The sequence below is a fragment of the Neovison vison genome, chromosome 1, assembly GCF_020171115.1.
Source record: "Neovison vison isolate M4711 chromosome 1, ASM_NN_V1, whole genome shotgun sequence".
NCBI classification, from domain to species: Eukaryota; Metazoa; Chordata; class Mammalia; order Carnivora; family Mustelidae; genus Neogale; species Neogale vison.
In genome coordinates, this window is record NC_058091.1 from 101,912,913 (window position 1) to 101,933,498 (window position 20,586).

Here is a 20,586-nt window from a genome sequence, read left to right on the forward strand (position 1 = left end):
CTCTACTTCAACAACAAAAGCAAAAACAACACAAAACAAGCCTTGCATTAACTCTGCTACTGAACGTTATGAACATCAGTCTCCCCTGAGGTCCTCACCAGAGTGGTAGAATGACATGTCAGTTAAGCTGAACACTGATCAACAACCATTCCTGGGCCAGGAAGCAGGTTCTGTCCCTCTTTATGTGAGTAGCCCAACAACTGAATTTCTAAGTTCTTATTTCAGGTGAACAAGTTCATAAAGAATAAAGTAAATAACTCAATAAAGTATATCTATTGAATAAATGACCATGGGACATCACACTATACTCAACTCTCAGTTAAAATTATGTATAAAAAAGAAACCACTGCAAACAGGCCTGTACAAAACTTTATTATACTTTGAATAACAAGCATGTAACAAAATATAGAGCACGATTAGAATGAAATATCTCAAATATGTTCCTTACAAAAGCAGTAAGTACAGTACACAAAGACTGTCCATAATATTTTAAAAAGTCTGCTAAAAATATCAAGACATACTAGGAGCTGTAGAGTTACCTTCCCTTTCAACTAGAGCATTTATTCCCATTAGCTTTGCTACAAATGAAAGTTAACATATAGGAACATACACATAAAATAAGTGAAATGGAAAATGAAGGCATACAACAGACGTTCCAATTACTAAGCAAATGTGAAGAATGAAGTCTTTTTAGAATCCCAAAAACTGCATTTCCTTGGAACACACTGACCAGGTACAATGAAACTTTTTTCTGACATGTTTTTAACATGTTTTTAACAATTTTGTCCATGCCCAATGTAATCAATACTCTTTCTTAGCATAATTCAAGGATTTGCAAGTGTACTTAAGAAACACATTCGCCTCATTCAGAGGTGATATTCAAAACCCTGAATGCCCACCAGTCAGTCCACTGTCCCTCCCCAGTAAGCACAGACACTGCAGTAAATGACTGGTGTGGCAACATGGTCTGTCTTAGCTGAGTATCAGCCCAATGTTCTTTCCAGCGACCCCAGACACGTGTTTTGGCTAATGGACAAGCATGTGCTAGGAAATATGAAACATGAAATTCACACAGACATGAAATTGAACTCAATTACTCTGCTGCATGGAAGCTGAATGTGAAATATTTCACAGTGACTGAAATTGACTGGCTAACAGGCAATGGTGGTTTTTTAATATTCAACTTTGATTAAAATAAATGGACTTACAAGAAACCCTTGAGATTTAGTTAATGCTACTAATCTAAAGGCTCTGAATTACTGCATAGCCTTTAAAATCAGTATATGTGACCTTTTATATAGTTTTCCTTAAGAAAAAAAATAATAAAAACACCGAGGTACTTTAGTTTCTTTCAAGGGATTACTGTTGTTATCTTCCTGAGATGCAAAAGACCATAAGAGAAAAGCACCATGCCTAAGTTGCTGAATGAGGCATCAGACACTAATAGTTTGGTCCTTTTCTAAATGGGTCTCTTCCGACAATTACACTAAAACATAGTGATGGATCGCAGATGCCGGGGGGTCCTGGTTGGCCTTGGATTCCGGGTTTTCCATGATCTCCATCTTTGCCTGGGAGACCTGGGTCTCCTGGAGGACCTTCTTTGCTTATTCCAGGAGGACCCTCTGGACCTAAGGTGGGACATGAGCAATATATGAACAGAGGAGTTTGGTTTTTGATGACAGAGCTGATTCTGTAAGAAACTTAAACCGAAAAAAAATTTTTTAAGTTTTACATATTTGCACATATGTGAGAAGAGGAGGGACTCTTTTGCTAACCCTGTATACCTTCCATGGGGAAAGGACTATCCAAAAATAATCAGCAATTTTGAAAAAACTGGGCTAAGCTATATTAATACAGCAATCATGCTGCTGATTGAGACACAGAGCTAACATTCTAACATTTCAATTGGTGGGTTGCCCAAACCCATTTCTTCCTTCCAGCGTATCTTCTGCCAATATTATTATAAATTAGCAAGTGAATATATCAGTAGGCTAAAACTTTACTGATGTCACTTTTGTGCCGTATTTGCAGTGAAATGACTATTTCCATTAGACACATTTCTAAGTTTCCACATTTAAATACACTAAATACACTCATTACCATGCAAAAGCTGTGATCAACAGACACACAAAGGTGTTACACCTCTCATTTGTGAACCACTGCAGAATTAGTTCAATGAGCATGCTCAAAGGAAGGAGAGTTAACTAGGGTTTTGGCCTTCTAAGAAGTTGATGACTCCGGGTGCCTGGGTGGCTCAGTGGTTAAGCGGCTTCCTTCAGCTCAGGTCATGATCCCAGGGTCCCTGCTCTGCGGACAGTCTGCTTCTCCCTTGGCCCCCTGAATCCCGTGTGCTCATGTGCGCTCTCTCTCTCTCAAGTAATTAAATAAAATCTTTTAAAAATATATATATAAAATAAAATAAAAAGTTGACTCAAAAGAACAAAATAATTCAGCTTTTGAAATGGAGCAGAGGAGTCTGAGGTACTTTCCTGCAGCTACTACTCAGAAACATTTATTTAACACTAACTACAGCTGTGGATATACTTCCAAGTATTTTACACAAAGACTGTTGAATCCTTTGACCCACCCAAAAGCTTCTTGAGGTAATAACATCTAGAATGATAACAGGGGCCATCTGGATGGCTCAGTCATTTGAACGTCTGACTTTGGCTCAGGTCATGATTTCAGGCTCATGCAATCAAGCCCTGCATCAGGCTCCTTTCTCACCGGGGAGTCTGCTCGCTCAACTTCTATCTCTCTCTCTCAAATAAATAAAGTCTCTGAAAATAATAGTACACATTTAATTGAAAATATGATTGTTATGCACTATCCCAAACACACTGCAAGTATTAACTCAGGTTATTTTCCAATGTCATGATGCACGTACCATCTCACCACCATTTCACAAATGAGGAAATGGAGGCGTCACCAAGTTAAATCACACAGTAGCAGAGAGTGACTTAAGGAGTCCACTGTTTCAGTTACATTGCTTCCTTGAGAATCATAAAGATGGAACAGTGATATACACCAGATAAACATGGGTGACTAAGACCAGTAAAAAACTACTCTACAGAGTCGTCTTCTAAGGCTTGCCAAACGAAAAACATGAGAAAATCCCAAGTGAGTCGTGAATATGACAGAGGAAGAAAAGCCTAGGAATTAGAGCTCAATGTGTTGAATGTGATTCATTCAAAAAAGTAAACAAATGTCTTGATTTTCAATTTTTTTGACATAGGTTGGTGATTATCTTAAAGCCAAATGTGCAGTACACTTATGAGCATATAGCAAGTCTTACCTGGGGGACCAGGAGGACCTTGATCTCCGGGGTACCCAAACCCTTGGTTCCCCTTTGCCCCATTTCTTCCTGGTAGACCTGCAGAGTGTCAAAGACGGGAACATGCTTACTTTTCCTCTAAAATCACTTCCTCCTAGATTATTTCTTTCAAATTTGTTAATACACACATTGAAAGAAAAATCTTTTAAAATAGCTTGCCAATTATTATTTCTCATGGGAAACAGAATTTTTGAAGGAAAAATTTCCAAAATTATCACTGATCTAGAAAGATGTAACAAGGATTAAATATTAAAAAGGAAAATGATTTGGGATTATTAGCCCTTTCTGTTAATTACAGTTAATTTATCACTGTGATTGAACATCTAAATTGTTCATATAATAGGAAATAAAAAGGAAAGTATTATCAAATGACATTCATATAAACATTCAAAGAGAAGTAAGTTGTGGGCCATTAGTAAGTTAATTTTTCCTATAAGAGGAAAAAACCTTTCCAATAAGGTAACAGAAGTTACTGATGTCAAAACAAAGGAAATAGTGTCTGTGACTACTTAAAGACCTTCTTATTAAAAACTCAGGCCAAATCTCTAAGTACAATGTCAACTTTTTCTAATTTGTCATTTCACAAGCTTCAGACTTCAACCTTGCTTTAGTTTAGAGTATTGCTTTAAGATAATAGAAAACTTGCTTTTTAACTAGTTGACAAATTATTTAAAGACTTAGGTATACAATAGCTTTTTGTCATCCTAAAAACAAAGATGAACCCATGCCTATTAAATCAATTTAGAGGATGAACACAAAACATACCCTTTTTTATCATTTGTTTATGCACATAAAGTTGAAGTACCTTTTAATCCTCTGGCACCTGGACGTCCAGGAGCACCCACTAACCCAGGAATGCCATCTCGTCCCGGCAAACCAGGAAATCCTCGAGGACCCTCTGGGCCTATGGGACCAGGCGGTCCAGGAATGCCAGGGGAACCGTGTTGAGACTGGCAATGATCACAACTTTGAATTCTTCCACTCTGAAGTAAGACTGGTAGCTGAGCTTAAAAACAAAGAAGTCCCACCCCTTATATTTAAATGGAAAATGAGTATTAGTAACATCTTACTCATTTTTTATAACATACATATGACAATCTGTTGACCAATAATTTTGCTTCTAGGAATTTAACTCTGTAGATACTCATTGGTCTGTGTCATCATTTTTTTGTAGCAATTGCTTAAAATAGGAAGGAAAAGTGAAAGCAAACCCCAAAAAAGAAACTGGTAAATTATAGACATCTGTATTTATGAATTAAGTTTTCAGAGTTATGTCAGAAAAGAAAATTTAATTCATGGTGAAATAATGATAAACTTCTTTATTAAAAAGATTACAAAAGAGTACATATAACTTTCATCTTCATAAACATACTCACCTAGACAAAAACAGGGATTTACAAATGTCCTTTATTTTCTTATCTTATGTCTTTCATAATTTCTACCAAGAATCTGTATCACTTTAGTAATTTTAAAGTTATTAAAATTTGTTTGAGACTTACCTCTTAATACATCGGTGCAAACTTGTCGAATATACTGTTCTGAAAATTCCCTCCCCTGCATCAAATTATTAGGGGTTATAACATGTACATACCAAGTAAAAAGCAATGAAAATGCAAGAACTAAGGAAGAAGCAGAATACATACGGGCTTCCCATCCAGTCCTGGAGGTCCCTGAGGACCTGCTTCCCCACGCTGCCCCTGGGGACCCACAGGCCCCATTAGGCCGTCCACCCCAGACTCTCCTTTTGGTCCCGTGGCACCTCTGACACCAGGCTCTCCCTTTTCACCTCTCTAAAATCAGAAGAAATCCTTAAAAGTTCTATTTAAATGTTTCGGAAGGCAAAATTGCATCAAAGACTTCCTTACAGATATGCATATGACTATATACATACATGTATATATAATGTACATTATACAAGGAAACTTCATGTCATATTCAAGGCCTACTCATCCACCCATCCACCCATCCACCCAACTCCACAAATATCCTCTCTTCATTGAGCGTATTGTGTAGGTAATACGTCTAGTGCCAGGGAAATAGCAAACACGACACAGTCCTGTTCCCAAAGAGTTTACATTCTAGAGAGACAAATACAGAAACACAGTGTTCTTTGTTGAAACACAGGCAGAAAAAAATTAGCTCTTAATCTAGAAGGAGAACCATTGACATTCACAAATATGTAACATTTCATAATTAATTCAATGAGTCCACATATTACGAAAATCACTATTTAAGAACTGAAGAACATGAAAGGCATTTTCTATTTGTGATGCCTATAGCTAGATTTATACAGCACTGAAAACTCAAGCAATAAAAACTGAAAAGAGAGCATATGACATACCTCTCCTTTTGCACCCTCATGGCCTTGAATTCCCTTTGAAAATTAATAGGAGAAAAAAACAATAATAACTGTGCAAGGTATACTACTAGAAATGTGGCATGCATCTTTTGCTACATATTTAATTAGACTTTAGGGTTTTTTCAAAGATTTATTTATTTATTTGAGAGAGAGAGAGAGAGCACACAAGTAGGCAGAGAGGCAGGCAGAGAGAGAGGGGGAAATAGGCTCCCCACCAAGCAGAGAGCCCAATGTGGGACTCAATCCCAGGACCCTTAGATCATGACCTGAGCTGAAGGCAGATACTTAACCCACTGAGCCATCCAGGCAATACCAAATGTCAGCTTTTAATTTGAAAAGTACTGACAGAATCAGTGAAAGAATTATTTTTGATACTTTTTTTTGCTATTTCAAAGGAGACTAATGACAATGCAATATGTTAACTAGATAACAGAAAAATGTGAATTTATGTAACTGTGTCATTCTTAGATATGAGTATTTTTACATGAAGTTCAAATATGTAGGTTAGAAAGGGATTCCAGTTGAATTCTATTTAAATTCTATTCTGAATTTTAAATACACTACTATTTTAATGGAAATTAAGCTCAAATCAGGTAAGATATATTTAGTCTTTTATTGGGGTGATTAAATACTCTATTTTCCCAAGTTTATGTCTTTAAAATTAAATTTCAATTGAGTGCTACTTATAAAAGATGAGTTAAAGCAATGATGCCATTCAAAATGACTAACAGGAAAGAAAATACTCATCTGTCCTATGCCTAAACCACTCATGGGTGGTAATTCAGAGATTAGAAAAGCAGTGTGAGGTATAAATGGTATTTTTCCCAAGTGATACCACACTGGGGAGCCCACACAGGGAATTCACTCACCATTAAAATCATTGAGTGCCTCTGAATGGCTATATTAAATTATTTCCCACTCATCTCTCATGTATTCATTGCAATAACAAATTGCAGGTCATAAGAACTTTCAGGAAAGGCATTAAAATTTCCCATTTTTGAAATTCCTCATACAACTCACCCAGTACCAGTTCAGGGGTCAGGGTAAAGCTTGTACGCACACAGGCAGGATTTCATGATTCAACTTTATAATTAGCAACTGGTATTCCGAAATCCAACACAAAATTTAGTGCATAACACTTCACACTATGAATTTTCAGTTTGAATATTTATTTGGCATCATCTCTAGGTTTCTTGGACACGGATACCCAGATTAGACAAAGGAGAAGACAAGTTAGGTAAAATTCGTGTATGGCACAGAGAAAGGACGATTCTCAAATAAAAATGAGAGCATAAAAACACTAAATTTTCATACAAAAATATATTAGTGAGTAAAATACTGTAAGACTATTTTTTAAATATTAGGGTTTCTGAAGAAAGGCAGGGGTGTTCCCTACCAGACATAAGCCTACAACTAGAGCTCATACAAGAGGAAAGACAGTGGAGTTAAGTTCTCAAGACTAGAACTGAATTAGAGCTGAAACTGAAAACAGCTGTCATCTGAGAATCCACCAGGATGATTTCATGAGCAAAACACAACACGAAGGCCAAGAAATCACACACTTGCAGCCCTTGGTAGGATGACAGGTAAACTAGGACTGTTTATTTAAAGAGCTTGGGACAACTATTCAGCTGCTGAAAAGCACTAGTTGCTTTGACCCCCAGGTGCTCCCTAAGGGCTCAGAGTTCCTGGTGGTGAGAAATGCAGCATCTGACAAATTTAGGGCAGAGGCTTTCTAGGGAACTCAAAACCTGCCTGGGGAGATGATTATTATTTTCCTTGAGAAGTGTGGGGGAAAGAAAACACTTTAAGGGCAGTGTGTAAGCCAGTGACTTGGCAAGGTTGTGAGCTCAGACTCCACAGGAAATAGCCTTCTTTTCAGACAGTTATTGTAAGAATTTGGGGGTAAGGCCGGGGTTGCACAGGTTGAATGGATGAAGAGGTGAAGGTCCTCCTATGAGAACAGCTGTTTATATATATTGTGTGATTAACTTAGGGAAATCAAGGGGGAGGCGGTCTGTGCTGCCAGTGAGAAGAATGGGACAGGGCTGGCTGTGTCATCAAGAGTATTGGAGTCAAGTGGAGGAGCACTAAAATTAAAAGACACGATTTACTGAACATAATTTTATGCAGGCAAACTAGGGCCATTTCTCATTTTAGTTACTTTTGCTCTTCGTGTTAGCTTCTAAATTCTCAACTCTTCCTAATACCAGCACTGACCTTCCACCTTCTGCTATAAACAACCTTTTGACCATATGCTTTCAGTCTATGGCCATACCACCCTGAACGTGCCCCATCTCGTCTGATCTTGGAAGCTAAGCAGGGTCGGGCCTGGTTAGTACTTGGATGGGTGACCATATGCTTTCAGATATCACCCCCATGGTCTCACAGATTTCTCCAGGTGAGGGAAAGAGACCCCTGTCCTCAAAGACATCACTCATGGTTTTATCCCCCTCTCTCCAGAACCAGTATAATTACTGAATCTCTCTTGAATGTCACATTTGAAAAAGGTCTACCCCACCAAGGGTCTCCCTGTACAGTCTGCCCTTCCAAGGGTGGACCAAGTTGGATCTGAACTTAATTACTGGCAAAGAAGCCGCACATAAGCTACATTAGGTACAAATCACTTGCATGCCTCTTTTGGTCCAGTTCAGCTCTGACTGAACTTCAGGCCATATGGCAATCTCAGTGGAACACTACTTAATGAGGAGAGTTTAGTCAGGGAAGAAGCAAAACAATTTTATTATGAATCTATTCCATAACACAGTCCCTCAAGATAGCATTTAATGAATCTCTATTTTAGGAAATTCTATCTCTAAACACATAAGAGGGAAACAAGTACATTTCTCCACACCTAATAGACTTCACCTACTCACGTTTCAAGAAAAAAAAAATATCAAGACTGATCAGTAGATAAGGAAATACTGCCACTGTATGGCTGCCTTTGGCCAATAACTATTCTAAGATATAGGTGGAGTTGCCTACCTTTAGCCATTCATTTGACCAGAAAAAAGCATGGGAAAGGAAGTTTCACGGTGTAGAAAAATGAAAACATAAGGCAAAGGATGAAAGCAAACCATTATCAGAAAAATGAAAACATAAGGCAAAAGATTAAAACAACCCATTATCACCACCATCACCTGACATCTTCTTCCTTAGGTGCTTAGAATGCGTATTGTATCTGCCCTTCTTCCTTCTCTTTTCCATGTGCAGGTAACCCCCTCCCAACACCATCCAGGTATGTGATTCATTACTTCATCGACCATCAGAGAAAACAAAAATACCTGTTGCCCTGGGATCCCTTGTCTTCCATTTTCTCCCTTTTGGCCCTTTAAAATTTAATAAAAATTACTGATTAGCTCGCACACATATAATACCACCACATATAAGACACAAGTGATGTATTAACCTATAGTGAAGAAGAAATGTCACCAAAGCAATGATGCAAATATATAAAATGATGTAAGAAAAAAGTTAGTCTCTCAGAGGAAGAAAAAAGAGTCAACCTTCACATTAACAACATGAAAATAATTTAAAAATCCAATGGCTGTAGACATTTGATTAATTTCAGTGACATAACCATGTTCAGGGCTAGCTATACACATGCAAAGACAATTAGACATCTTTAAAGGAATTTTTAAAAATTAAAAATGTACTGAAAAAGTGGAATACTATTCATACATTTTGAAAAATGGAATCTTGCCATTTGTGACAGACAACATGGATGGAATTCGAGGGCATGACACTAAGTGAAATAAGTCAGAGAAAGACAAATATTATATGATTTCACTTATATGTGGAGTCTAACAAAATCAAAGAAACAAACCAACCAACCAAACCAAAAAACTTAAGATCGTAGATAGAACACAATAATGGTTTCCAGAAACCATAGGGGGTGGGTGAAGTAGGTGAAGGGGTTCAAAAGATATAAAATTCCTGTTATAAAATAAAGAGGCCCAGGGGATGGGTGTATAGCAATGGTTACTACAGTGGTAGTATGGTAATACTGTATATTTGAAGTTGCTAAGAGAGTGATTCTTAAAAGTTCTCCTCAAAAGAAAAAAATTTCTAACTATGCACAGTGATAGATGGTAACTAGACTTATTGTGGTGATCGTTTCACAGTGTATACAAATTTTGAAGAGATTATGCATAACAAATTTGTACACCTGAAATATATTTGACTCTTGAATAACATAGACGTTGAGGGCACCAACCTCCCTCAAAGTCCAAAATCGGTATATAGCTTTTGACTCTCCCCAGATTTAACTACTAATAGATCATAGTTGGACTAGGAGCCTTACTAACAATATAAACTATCAATTAACCCATATTTTATATGTTACATGTAATATATTCTATATTCTCATAAGTAAGCTAAAGAAAAGTAAATGTTAAGAAAGTCATAAAGAAGTAAAATACATTTATGGTACTGTACCATATTAATTGAAAAAAATAACTGCATAAAAGTGCAACTGGGGAGTTCAAGCTGACATTGTATAAGGATCAACCATATACTGTTATATGCCAGTTATACTTCAACAAAAGAAGTACCATAAAAACATTTTTCATGAAGACATTTAAGTCAGGAAAAATAAGAAGAGAAGAAAAATAGTAAAGACATAAACACATTTATCCATTTAATAAATATTTATGGATATCCATCATATATAATGCATGGTCTTAGCCCATATATAATGCAAGATCATTAGCAATTTCTAGGAAAACCAATACCTAGATAATATAATCAATGAATGATCTAGTGACTTAAATTTTGAATCACTCTTGCATTGTGATTTATTCATTAATTTACCTAAGTGGACTCCCAACATTTATTGAATGACACCTATTTGCTATCCCACAGAGACACTGAAACAAAGATACGGTTACCTGCTAGTTGCTTACTGTGTGGTGGGAAAGATAAGCCATTAAATCAAGAATGATGAAAATGCATACTGAAACATCTGGGCTGGATACCACCAGAACAGGAAGGTGTATCTGAGAGAAAGGGGTCCTACAGGGTAGGGAAAATAACTCTACTCTAAATGACCAAAAAGAGTTAGTCAAACAAGGAAGGATTTTCCAGGACAGACTTTATCTTGAAACATGTGGGATACCACGGAAGAATTCCTGAGTGGGTCTGTAGTTTCCTTATTGCATGCTGGTAGGAGCATGGGAGGAAGAGAGGAGAGTGCACTCAAGGTGAACAGGGAGGAGGACAATGCAGAATTTGAAACCCATGACAAGAAATGATCAGGACACTGTGAATAGGAAGAAGGACCCAAGTTCTAGACAGGCTTAGAAGAGAAACTGCAGGTGAAGAGAGAAGAGAATGGGTTGTAAGATAACTTCTAGACTTTTTCCTTAGGTTATTACATAGTGCTACCAATTACTATGACAAAGAACAGAGTAGGAGATGGTTTATGGGGAAAGGTGACAAGTTCTGGTTGGGACACACAGATGTGCACATGAGTCATCCAAATTCAGTACAAAGAAGGGAATTGGAATATGTGGGTCTAGAGCTCACAGATAACTTCCTTAAAATTCACCTCACTCATTTCAAAATTAACTTAAGGAATCATAATAATGCTTGAATATCTCAAGTAAAACAAATGGAATCAACCGTAGAAAAGCAATTTTTGAGACTCTAACCTTAATAGATTCTAATTCCACTCTTACTTCAATTTGTAATTTCCTTTTATACCTCCAGAAATTCTAGAGCTCCTCACCTTTGTTTCTAAGACACCCAAATGAAACGTCCTTCTAAATCATTAGATGTCTTCAGCCTGATTTCATTTTTTGTATAATTCTCCTTCCATCTGTTAGTTTGAACATGCCTTATAATTGGTGTTAATGGTTTCTTATCAAATTTATTTTTGCTATAAGCCATTTCAAATCATTTCTGGAAACATACATACTTTCCATAAATATATAAAGATATTAGAAGTATGTAGTAAAATCTGTATCTGTCTTGTTGAACCATTTGGTTCCCAAGTTTTCTACAACACTGTAGTGGAGAAGAATCTTAAAATGAGATTTGACATTGACCAAACAGTTTAGAAGACAAGAAGAGAGCTGGGACTTAACAATTAGAGACTGATGGAAAAGCAGCTAAAAAGAGCAAAGTCCTGATTTTATTGCCAAGCAAAAATTAAAAAGGCAGCAACATACCTGAATGCCTCTTTCACCTTGATTTCCTTTGTCCCCCTGTAAAAAGGCAGTTAAATATCTATCATAATCTAGGATCTCCTGTATCCTTTCAAATAAACATTTTTTCAGAGGGGGAAAAAAAATATTTGGTCTCATACAAATTCCACAAGTGCTATATAAGCAGAAGCTGAGTCCAAAACAGTATTTGGGAAGAGAGTAAAATCACATTATGTCAAAATGATGTTCTAAATGAACTCTGTCTTGTGCTCTTACATTTGAGAGGAAAATTGACTACAATTTCTATTTTACCAGGAATAAGACAACTTTTCTATATCAGTCACCATCTGATGGTAAACACATGAGAAAACTCATTTTGACAACTGTAGTTTTACGAAATCAAAGTGAAAATATTCCATTGAGCCAGTAGTAGCCATGCATTTATAGGATACAGTGAAGTAGAACATAATGTTAAAACGGTATTTTAGAAAACATATGCTTCAAAAATGAATTTTGGGGGAAAAATCCATATTCCAGGATAAAAATATTCCTAGGATTTTTCAGCTAGAAGTGACATTCCTGACCAACTCCTTCAATGCTCTGGTTCTTACAAGGACATGAATATGAATATGAATGACTATAATGAATCTGCAAATCAAGGAAGATAAGCACTTGCCCTGAGATGAACTTGGACACTGTTTCCAAATTTCTTTTCTGCCTTACCATGCTCTCTAAACACAGATAGTTTTGTGTTTACAGCAAATAATATATAGGTGATCTTTAAAAGGGCAACTTTTGGGGCACCTGGGTGGCTCAGTGGGTTTAAAGCCTCTGCCTTTGGCTCAGGTCATGACCCCAGGGTCCAGGGATCAAGCCCCACATCAGGCTGTGGGGAGCCTGCTACCTCCTCTCTCTCTGCCTGCTTCTTTGCCTACTTGCCATCTCTGTAAAATAAATAAATAAAATATTTTAAAAGGGGGGGGGGACTTTTGCACAAGAAATTTCTCCAATTCCAAACATATATTCACAGGTTTACTTCACGTGCACTAAGTTTCTAATACTTCATTGCTGCTATGACGGTCATTCCTGTCTCCACAAGTGTTACCAGCTACTCAGTGGAACAAAAAGGTCAAGGATCATACCGGTTCTAATAACCTAGGGAACAAGTATATAATACATGAGAAACAGAAAAATGAAATGGTAGAAAAACTAAAACAACAAGGGATGTGAAGATGAAGACATGTAAGTGTCTATCCTTACCAGAATAAAAGCCAGTGTATTTACTTATAGCCTGAAATGTGTGTATTTGCAAGTGGCATTGGCTTCTTTGATGAACAAGCAGTCAGTTGTGACTTAAGATCCCACCCAAAATAATATTTATATATATACAGCTTCAGGGTTCCTTTACTTGAGGAGAAAGAGAGAGAGAATATGAATCTTAAGTGTTGCTCTCTTCTCTCACCAAAACATTTTCTATCAGTATACCTGATTTGTATTTTAAACTCAAATTCATTTTAAATGAAATTCTATGTAATATCATCTTTCATAAATAGGAACTTCATGGTCAAATTTTTACCTTTTTTAGACTTTTGCCCCAGTTTTGATAAGAGTTATATTCATATTTTGGTAAAAGTGCCTGACATGGAAGACTCTTCCTATAAAATTCCTGTGGAATTTAATCCACTCATGTGGATTGACTGCAAAACAATCTGAATTTATAGGATATTACTTTTCTGAGCTGCATGCTTCATCCAAGACCTTCGTCTAGGAGACCACACCCATGTAGGGACCACAGCTATGGACATGGGGTAGGCCAGATCATATATAAGCCAGATATAAAAGTCAGCTTATCCTTAAAAATATAATCAGTCCTGCGATAATGCTTTCACAAAAGGAACACTTACATGCTAAAAGATGATTAAAAGTCAATTATATCTCCTAAACAATGCATACCTTTTTTCCTTGAATTCCAGGTAAACCCAGGTATCCTGGTTCTCCTGGGGGACCTACTGCTCCTTGTTCTCCCTAGGTAACATAGAAATTACATAAGATTGCAGACTTATTGCTTATAAAAAACACCACTGTTTTCCTCTACCTATATCTCCAATTTATAATCCATGGTTTCAAAATTAGTTGAAATTTAGAATTATTACTTCAGATACAAAAGAATGAAAAATTTACCAGAGTCCTGATAAAACTTCTTATATTTTTCCTATCTTTGCTAGTTAAACTATTATGATAGCATATGTTTTAAAATTTTATAAATATTTATCATTTTTATTTTATTTTATAGCTTCAACAATAAAGTAGATAGTAAGGTAGTGACAATAATAAACATAGGTATCTTTTGTTTTCTTTACTAACTTTCCCTTCCTCCTTGAAACTGCTTATTCTTATATTGCTACCTTAAAGAACTTACTTTATTGTTAAAAACTGATGCGTAAATAGAACTAAAATCACTGACAATCTCATTACTCACTGCTTTTACTTTGTTACAGATTTTCTCTCTACCTCTCACAAGTACACAATAAACAATTCAGTTACTAAGATTTACTCAGTATGCATGCATCATTTTAAAATGTCTTTTACCACAAAATCTATTAGTACTATGATGTTCTTCACATGCCTCGCTCATGCTCTCTCTCACTGTCTCTCTCTCTCTCAAAAAATAAATAAAATCTTTAAAATGTAATTTTAAATTACAAAATAGTACTTAACTGTATTGATTTATCATATTTGTTTTAATAAAGTGCCAATTGTTAAACATTCATTTTCATAGTTATTACTTTTATCAACAATATTGGGGTGAACATCTTTATAGCCAAATAGTATACACATTATGGATTTTTTTCCTTATACAAATGGAATACTGTTGTCTTAAAAGTAAATTCTTGAGCTATTTCCAGTACAGGTAATATTCCATGACTTAATTCCTCCGCTTTCCATCATCCCATAGAGATTATTCCCTTAATGAAATAAAGATTTCTTAAAAGTCTTACATAAGGAAATTTCTGAAAGTTACAGTAATATGGGATGGAATCCTGCTTCATGGTTTTTGGTTTGAGTTTTACCTTTAGTCCCTGACTCTACCACATTAACTAAAGCCTACTCTCTTTTGTAGAAACAGTTCTGTCCTCTTTACTTACTACGCCCATTCCTGAGCTATGGAATATTATTGCAGATTGTTAAAGGCTTGAAGAGAATTGAAAATCCTATTGAAATTAACATCAACCATTTGGTTTGGAGGAAAAAAATACGAAGGGCTGTGAGAGCCCACGCTAAAGTCCCATCAATCAGCAAACAGAGAAATAGCACTACTTGTGTGGGAGCCACACACACTTTCCCTCAGTTATGGAAGACAGCGATATTCTCCGGACCAAAGAGGAGGTTCATGTTAGCCTGTGGCTTCTACCATTTCCAGAAAAATCAAGTCAGAGGATATTTTATGTCTGTTACCCAAACTATGATAAAGTATCCAAAAATACAAATGAAACCTTGCATTAGGCATTTTCTTACGTGTTTGTTATATCTGTTAACATGGGTCATCCTTCATTTCATGTAACTTCTCTTAAGGGATGCAAACCAGTAATCTTAACAAACAACGAAGGAGACTTATAATTCTTTGAATATATTTCCAAATGCCTCAAATGATAATTACCTTTAGTCCAGAAGTCCCAGGCATCCCTTGTAGTCCAGGTTCACCTTTATTTCCCTGTCAATGCGTCAAACCATTAAATTTTTTAAAAACGCAGTCACAATATATCTGATATAGACACTTAAAGGAATTAACTTAAAATAATTTTTACATTTTCAACTCTCCAACTGTATGAAACATAGACTCTGTATGTTAAGCCTACTTATTCAGAAAGAATGAATCCTCATATTCATAAAGCTTTAAAAGCTCGCAGCTACAAGTAAGGGACGAGACTTGAAACCTCAGAAACAAGTGCTAATTGGCTGGGTCTCCATACTCTATAGGTGAGAGCCATGTATTGTAACAACATCCCATACACCGAGAATCTTCATCTTTGCCCGGTTTCATTTTCTCAGGATGACTCTGTTTCAGCATGCAAGGAAAGAAAATTAGCTTCAAATGTACAGTGGCTTTTAAAAAATACATATATATGAATCAGAAAATGTTTACTTTGTGCTCTTTTTCAGAATTTGAGTGCCGTCCTTTCTAACAAAAGCTTGGAGGGCAAAACCAACTTGACAGGGCAAAGAATATGAAAGTATAAAAGGGGTCAGGCATATAGCGAGAGAGCACGTCTGCTGGCTAATAAGGAGTGACTGTCAAAGACAGTGCTGGTTTTCAGAACTAGAGGGTATTATGCTAAGTGAAATAAGTCAATCAGACAAAGACAATTAGATGATCTCACTGATATGTAGAATTTGAGAAACAAGACAAGAGGATCATAGGGGAAGGGAGGAGAAAATGAAACAAGACCAAACCAGAGGGGGAGACAAACCATAAGAGACTCTTAATCTCAGGAAAAAGAGGGTTGCTGGAGGGGAGGTGGGTGAGAGGGATGGGGTTGCTGGGGGATGGACATTGGGGAGTGTATGTGCTACGGGGAGTGTGGTGAGTTGTGTAAGATTGATGAATCACAGACCTATACCCCTGAAATAAATAATACATTATATGTTAATAAAATAAATAAAAATAAAATAAAAAAGATAGTGCTGGTTTTCAAATATACCTTGATACCTAAAACAATCTAGTCAATATCAGACAAAAGCAAGGGCCGAACTGTGTGTACTAATAAGTAAAGGTAACCAACTTCATTTTCAGCTTTTGAAAAGTTTTCTAGGTTACTCATGTTGAGAAACATATGAACACGATACTTGGACATAATTAAAGCATTCAGCACATAACAGCATTATTAAGCCATAGAACAATGGTTCTTTAAAATCTTTAATTTTGTGGGGCACCTGGGTGGTTCAGTGGGTTAAAGCCTCTGCCTTCGGCTCAGGTCATGATACCAGGGTCCTGGGATTGAGCCCCACATAGGGCTCAGCAGGGAGCCTGCTTCTTCCTCTCTCTCTCTCTCTCTCTCTCTCTGCCTGCCTCTCCGCCTACTTGTGATATCTCTGTCAAATAAATAAATAAATAAAATCTTTAAAAATAATAATAATAAATAAATAATTTTTTTAATTCTATAAGTGACTAAGCAGAAATTCACAAAGGTGACAAAACTTGCTGCAAGCTACTTGATTATGTTAACATATCCTAATGTCATTTAGATAATAATTTTTAAAACTGCAAACTAGTATGGTTTAATGGCTTAAAAAAAAAAGGTATCATAAACCAAGTTAGAAGTTTTCTGAAGATCCACCACAGAGTTTCAGCCTCACCCTTGCCCTATTTAATACAGTTTTTTTTTGTCCCACCCTAAAATTCATACTAATTGACATTGAAATCGTAGTTCACAAACTTATCACAGTTGACAAAACAGGCAGAGAGGGCAGCTGGGTGGTTCAGTGGGTTAAGCATCTGCCTTTGGCTCAGGTCATGATCTCAGGGTCCTGGGATTGAGTCCCACATCGGACTCTCTGCTCGGCAGGGAGCCTGCTTTCTCCTCTCTCTCTCTACCTGCCTCTCTGCCTACTTGTGATCTCTGTCTGTCAAATAAATAAAATCTTTAAAAGAAAAAAAAAAAACAGGCAGAGAGAAACTAACATAGAGCTAGATAAACTATAGCTCAGGGCTAAATGCAGCCCAGTGCAGAGTCTTGTAAATCAAGTTTTGCCAGAACACAGGCACATCCCACACAGTCCATGGCTGATTTTGCAATATAATAGCAGAGGTGAGGAGCTGCAACAGAAGCTACATGGCCCTCTAAGACTGAAATATTTACTATCTGGCCATGTGTAGAACACCTGAGCTAATATACTACATGAGAAAAGAGTTGAAGTGTCTCACTGAAAAGATTACGTTCAAGAGGTATAATTTCAACACTCTGAATCAACTTTTAACAAAATAATTGCACAAGTACAGGATGAAAGAAAACAAACTTTACAGTAATTCATGTAAAAATAAATTGATCCTGGAAACAGCCACCTGCTTTCCCAGCTCTAACGGTAGAAACTACTCAACTGGTGTATGCCATAAGGGATCATTCTAAAACCTTTTATGGAAATTCCAGCAGATTTAAAGACCCCCAGCTCAGTGTGAGCTAAGGATGTGAAACAGCTGATAAAAACAAGGTGAGGAAATCTTAGGCTGAATTCTTAAGAATTAGAACATCCAGAACACCGTGGGGGGTGTCCACTGTACCCCAGTTCCTTAGGAGTATATGACTACTCTGTATCTTCTCAGAAAATGACTTTGAGGGGCACCTGGGTGGCTCAGTTGGCTAAGCGTCTGCCTTCAGCTCAGGTCATGATCCCAAGGTCCTGGGATCCAGCCCTGAATCAGGCTCCCTGCTCAAATGAGAACCTACTCTGCCCCTCACTCCAGCTCATGTTCTCTCTCATTCTATCTCAAATAAATGAATCTTAGAAAGAAAGAAAGAAAGAGAGAGAGAGAGAAAGGAAGGGAGAAAGAGAGAAATTATGCAGAATCTACTTGGTAAAGGTTTTATACCAATTCAGTACACACTTACTACTGTAGGACACACAATACTCCAACAATTCACAAGGGTTCACCACTGATGGAAGGGCAGTAGCTACTATTCTCTGATCACTGGGCTCCCATGATGTTTTATTCTATTTCTTTCTCTAAATAGTTTTGAAACTGAAAGTAGAATAGATTAAGTCATCTCCTCATCCACTCATTTTGTATGCCAGAGTCTATTCCCATGGGACAATGTCTAGTTAAAGGTTTAATTCTTTCAAACAGGAATTCCATCATTTCCTTTTGGAATGTTGTCCTACATTCTACTCATTAAATAGTTGAGAACAGTCTGAGTCTAGCCAGAACGTACTTGATTTGAGCCTCCAATAAACCAACTAATTTAGAAAAAAAAAAAAACACAATAGTTTTCTTAGCACAGGATTCCATCACCTAGAATATGGTCAAACCATGGTATTCAGAGTTTCAGTTCTATCTTGAGAATAACCTAACCTGACATTCTAAACATATTTGTCAGGCTTGCCTGACATTTCTTAAAAATGAGAGTAAAGATCAAGTACTATCTTAGACACAGTCCTGAAGAAGAAAACACCTAATAAAACTCATGACAAGGCATTTTACAATAAAAATTCCATATACATACTACCAAATAAAAATATCAAGACGATGACTTAGGAACCAGTAAAAAGTTATCCTCAATCCTAACTACTAACCCACTCCATTGGTGGGGTTTGGAACCAAACCCCGTGCAACTCTACACGTCCTTGGTGCCCCTGGGATGACAAGAGAGGAAGAGGGGGTCAAGTAGTCAGAGATTCTGGACACTTTCCAGCTCAAACCAGACCCGCTTTACATCACCCTGTTTTTTATATGTTTAGTTTCTAACATTTCATTCTTACAAATGACCATCCATAGAACTAAAACCACATTTTAAGTAAAATCAGTAGAGTTAGGTTTTACTGAGTACATAAGTGGTCATTTTCCACAAAGTTTTCTATCTTATTAATTTCATTTTATTTACCTTAGGTCCTGGTGTCCCAGGCTGACCGGGTGAGCCATCACGTCCCATCAAACCCTACATTTTAAGTGGAAGTTTTGAGAGTAACTTAGAAAACATTATTTAAAAAATATTAAACCCATTTCTGAGGCACACATTCTCATAATAATTAATCTGCTAGAAAATAATACAATATGAGGAAAAGTTCCCCACAGACATCCAAATAAAGGATAGTGAAAAAAGCAAAGCCCTCCTAACATAGTTGCTCAAATAACTTACAAATAGCAAAAACTCCTGGAATGCTAGTAAAAGACAAATGTAAACAAAAGTTGGTTTTCTTTCCTACATTCTTACTTTCTCCCTTTTGTCAAGATGGCTAAGAATTAGGTTTCTTCACAGATGTCATCCTGGTTAACTTTACATTCAATTTCTGTTTTCTTAAACGATATTTTGAAAGAGTTACAACCTAATAAATTCCCTGAATATAACAATCTCTCTTCAAGTTACAAAATGGTCATATTTGTAACTAACCATATAATTCAAAATATGACAATAATTACTCTAGCAACAAGGAACTAATTTAATTTAGATTCTACTTTAAATACCGTTACGGACACTGAAAACATTTGCTCTCTCTTAAACATAGCCAAGAAAACTTGATGAGCAAAAACTATGCAATTAATATCATCAGAAAACGTTATCTCAGTAGGATCATCCTGAAGATTCTATGTCATCACTACTATGCTCTGCTATTAATTTAGGATATTGTTGTGACTATAAAATGTAAAATATACTGGTTCACTGAAGCATGTATGAAATATTAGATATAATAAGTGTACATATTCTCAAAGTTCAGTGAAGCTCTAGCTAACATAGATCCTGGTAAATAACCAAGTATATTATTTCAATGAACAAATGATGTGGTAGTGATAGTGGAGACAGATTACTCCATTTTAAAGGAAAAAAATCTTCTTTTAAACCTCCCCTAAAGTCAAATTCATATCTCATGCATAATATTTTTCTTTCTTACTCTTATGTGCAAAATTCACCAACTCTTTCACCAAACAATGAATAAAATATCTGTGTTTTTAATTGACATAAAGCCTTTAACTGTTAAACATTAAAGATAACCATCTTACTTAAAGTTATTATAGGCAATTTGATTCATAGGTTAAA

At 36.4% G+C, this 20,586-nt stretch overlaps 1 protein-coding gene across 4 annotated transcripts in view; it reads right to left on the reverse strand.

The window, feature by feature from the left end:
- Positions 1–356: 356 nt before the first annotated feature.
- The window catches only part of COL21A1 (collagen type XXI alpha 1 chain), a 189,137-nt gene continuing 168,907 nt past the window's right edge, over positions 357–20,586 (reverse strand). For 3 of the 4 annotated variants that reach the window (XM_044253129.1, XM_044253121.1, XM_044253148.1), the window contains 11 exons: positions 19,435–19,488; positions 15,498–15,551; positions 13,793–13,864; positions 11,864–11,899; positions 8,978–9,022; positions 5,676–5,708; positions 4,978–5,124; positions 4,834–4,888; positions 4,140–4,340; positions 3,296–3,373; positions 357–1,628 (listed from right to left, as the gene is read on the reverse strand). In XM_044253129.1, coding sequence (XP_044109064.1) covers positions 1,441–1,628; positions 3,296–3,373; positions 4,140–4,340; positions 4,834–4,888; positions 4,978–5,124; positions 5,676–5,708; positions 8,978–9,022; positions 11,864–11,899; positions 13,793–13,864; positions 15,498–15,551; positions 19,435–19,488 — 963 coding nt within the window. In that variant the 3' untranslated portion in view covers positions 357–1,440. The remainder of the gene's footprint in view (positions 1,629–3,295; positions 3,374–4,139; positions 4,341–4,833; positions 4,889–4,977; positions 5,125–5,675; positions 5,709–8,977; positions 9,023–11,863; positions 11,900–13,792; positions 13,865–15,497; positions 15,552–19,434; positions 19,489–20,586) is intronic. The other variant, XM_044253138.1, reaches the window with a different exon arrangement.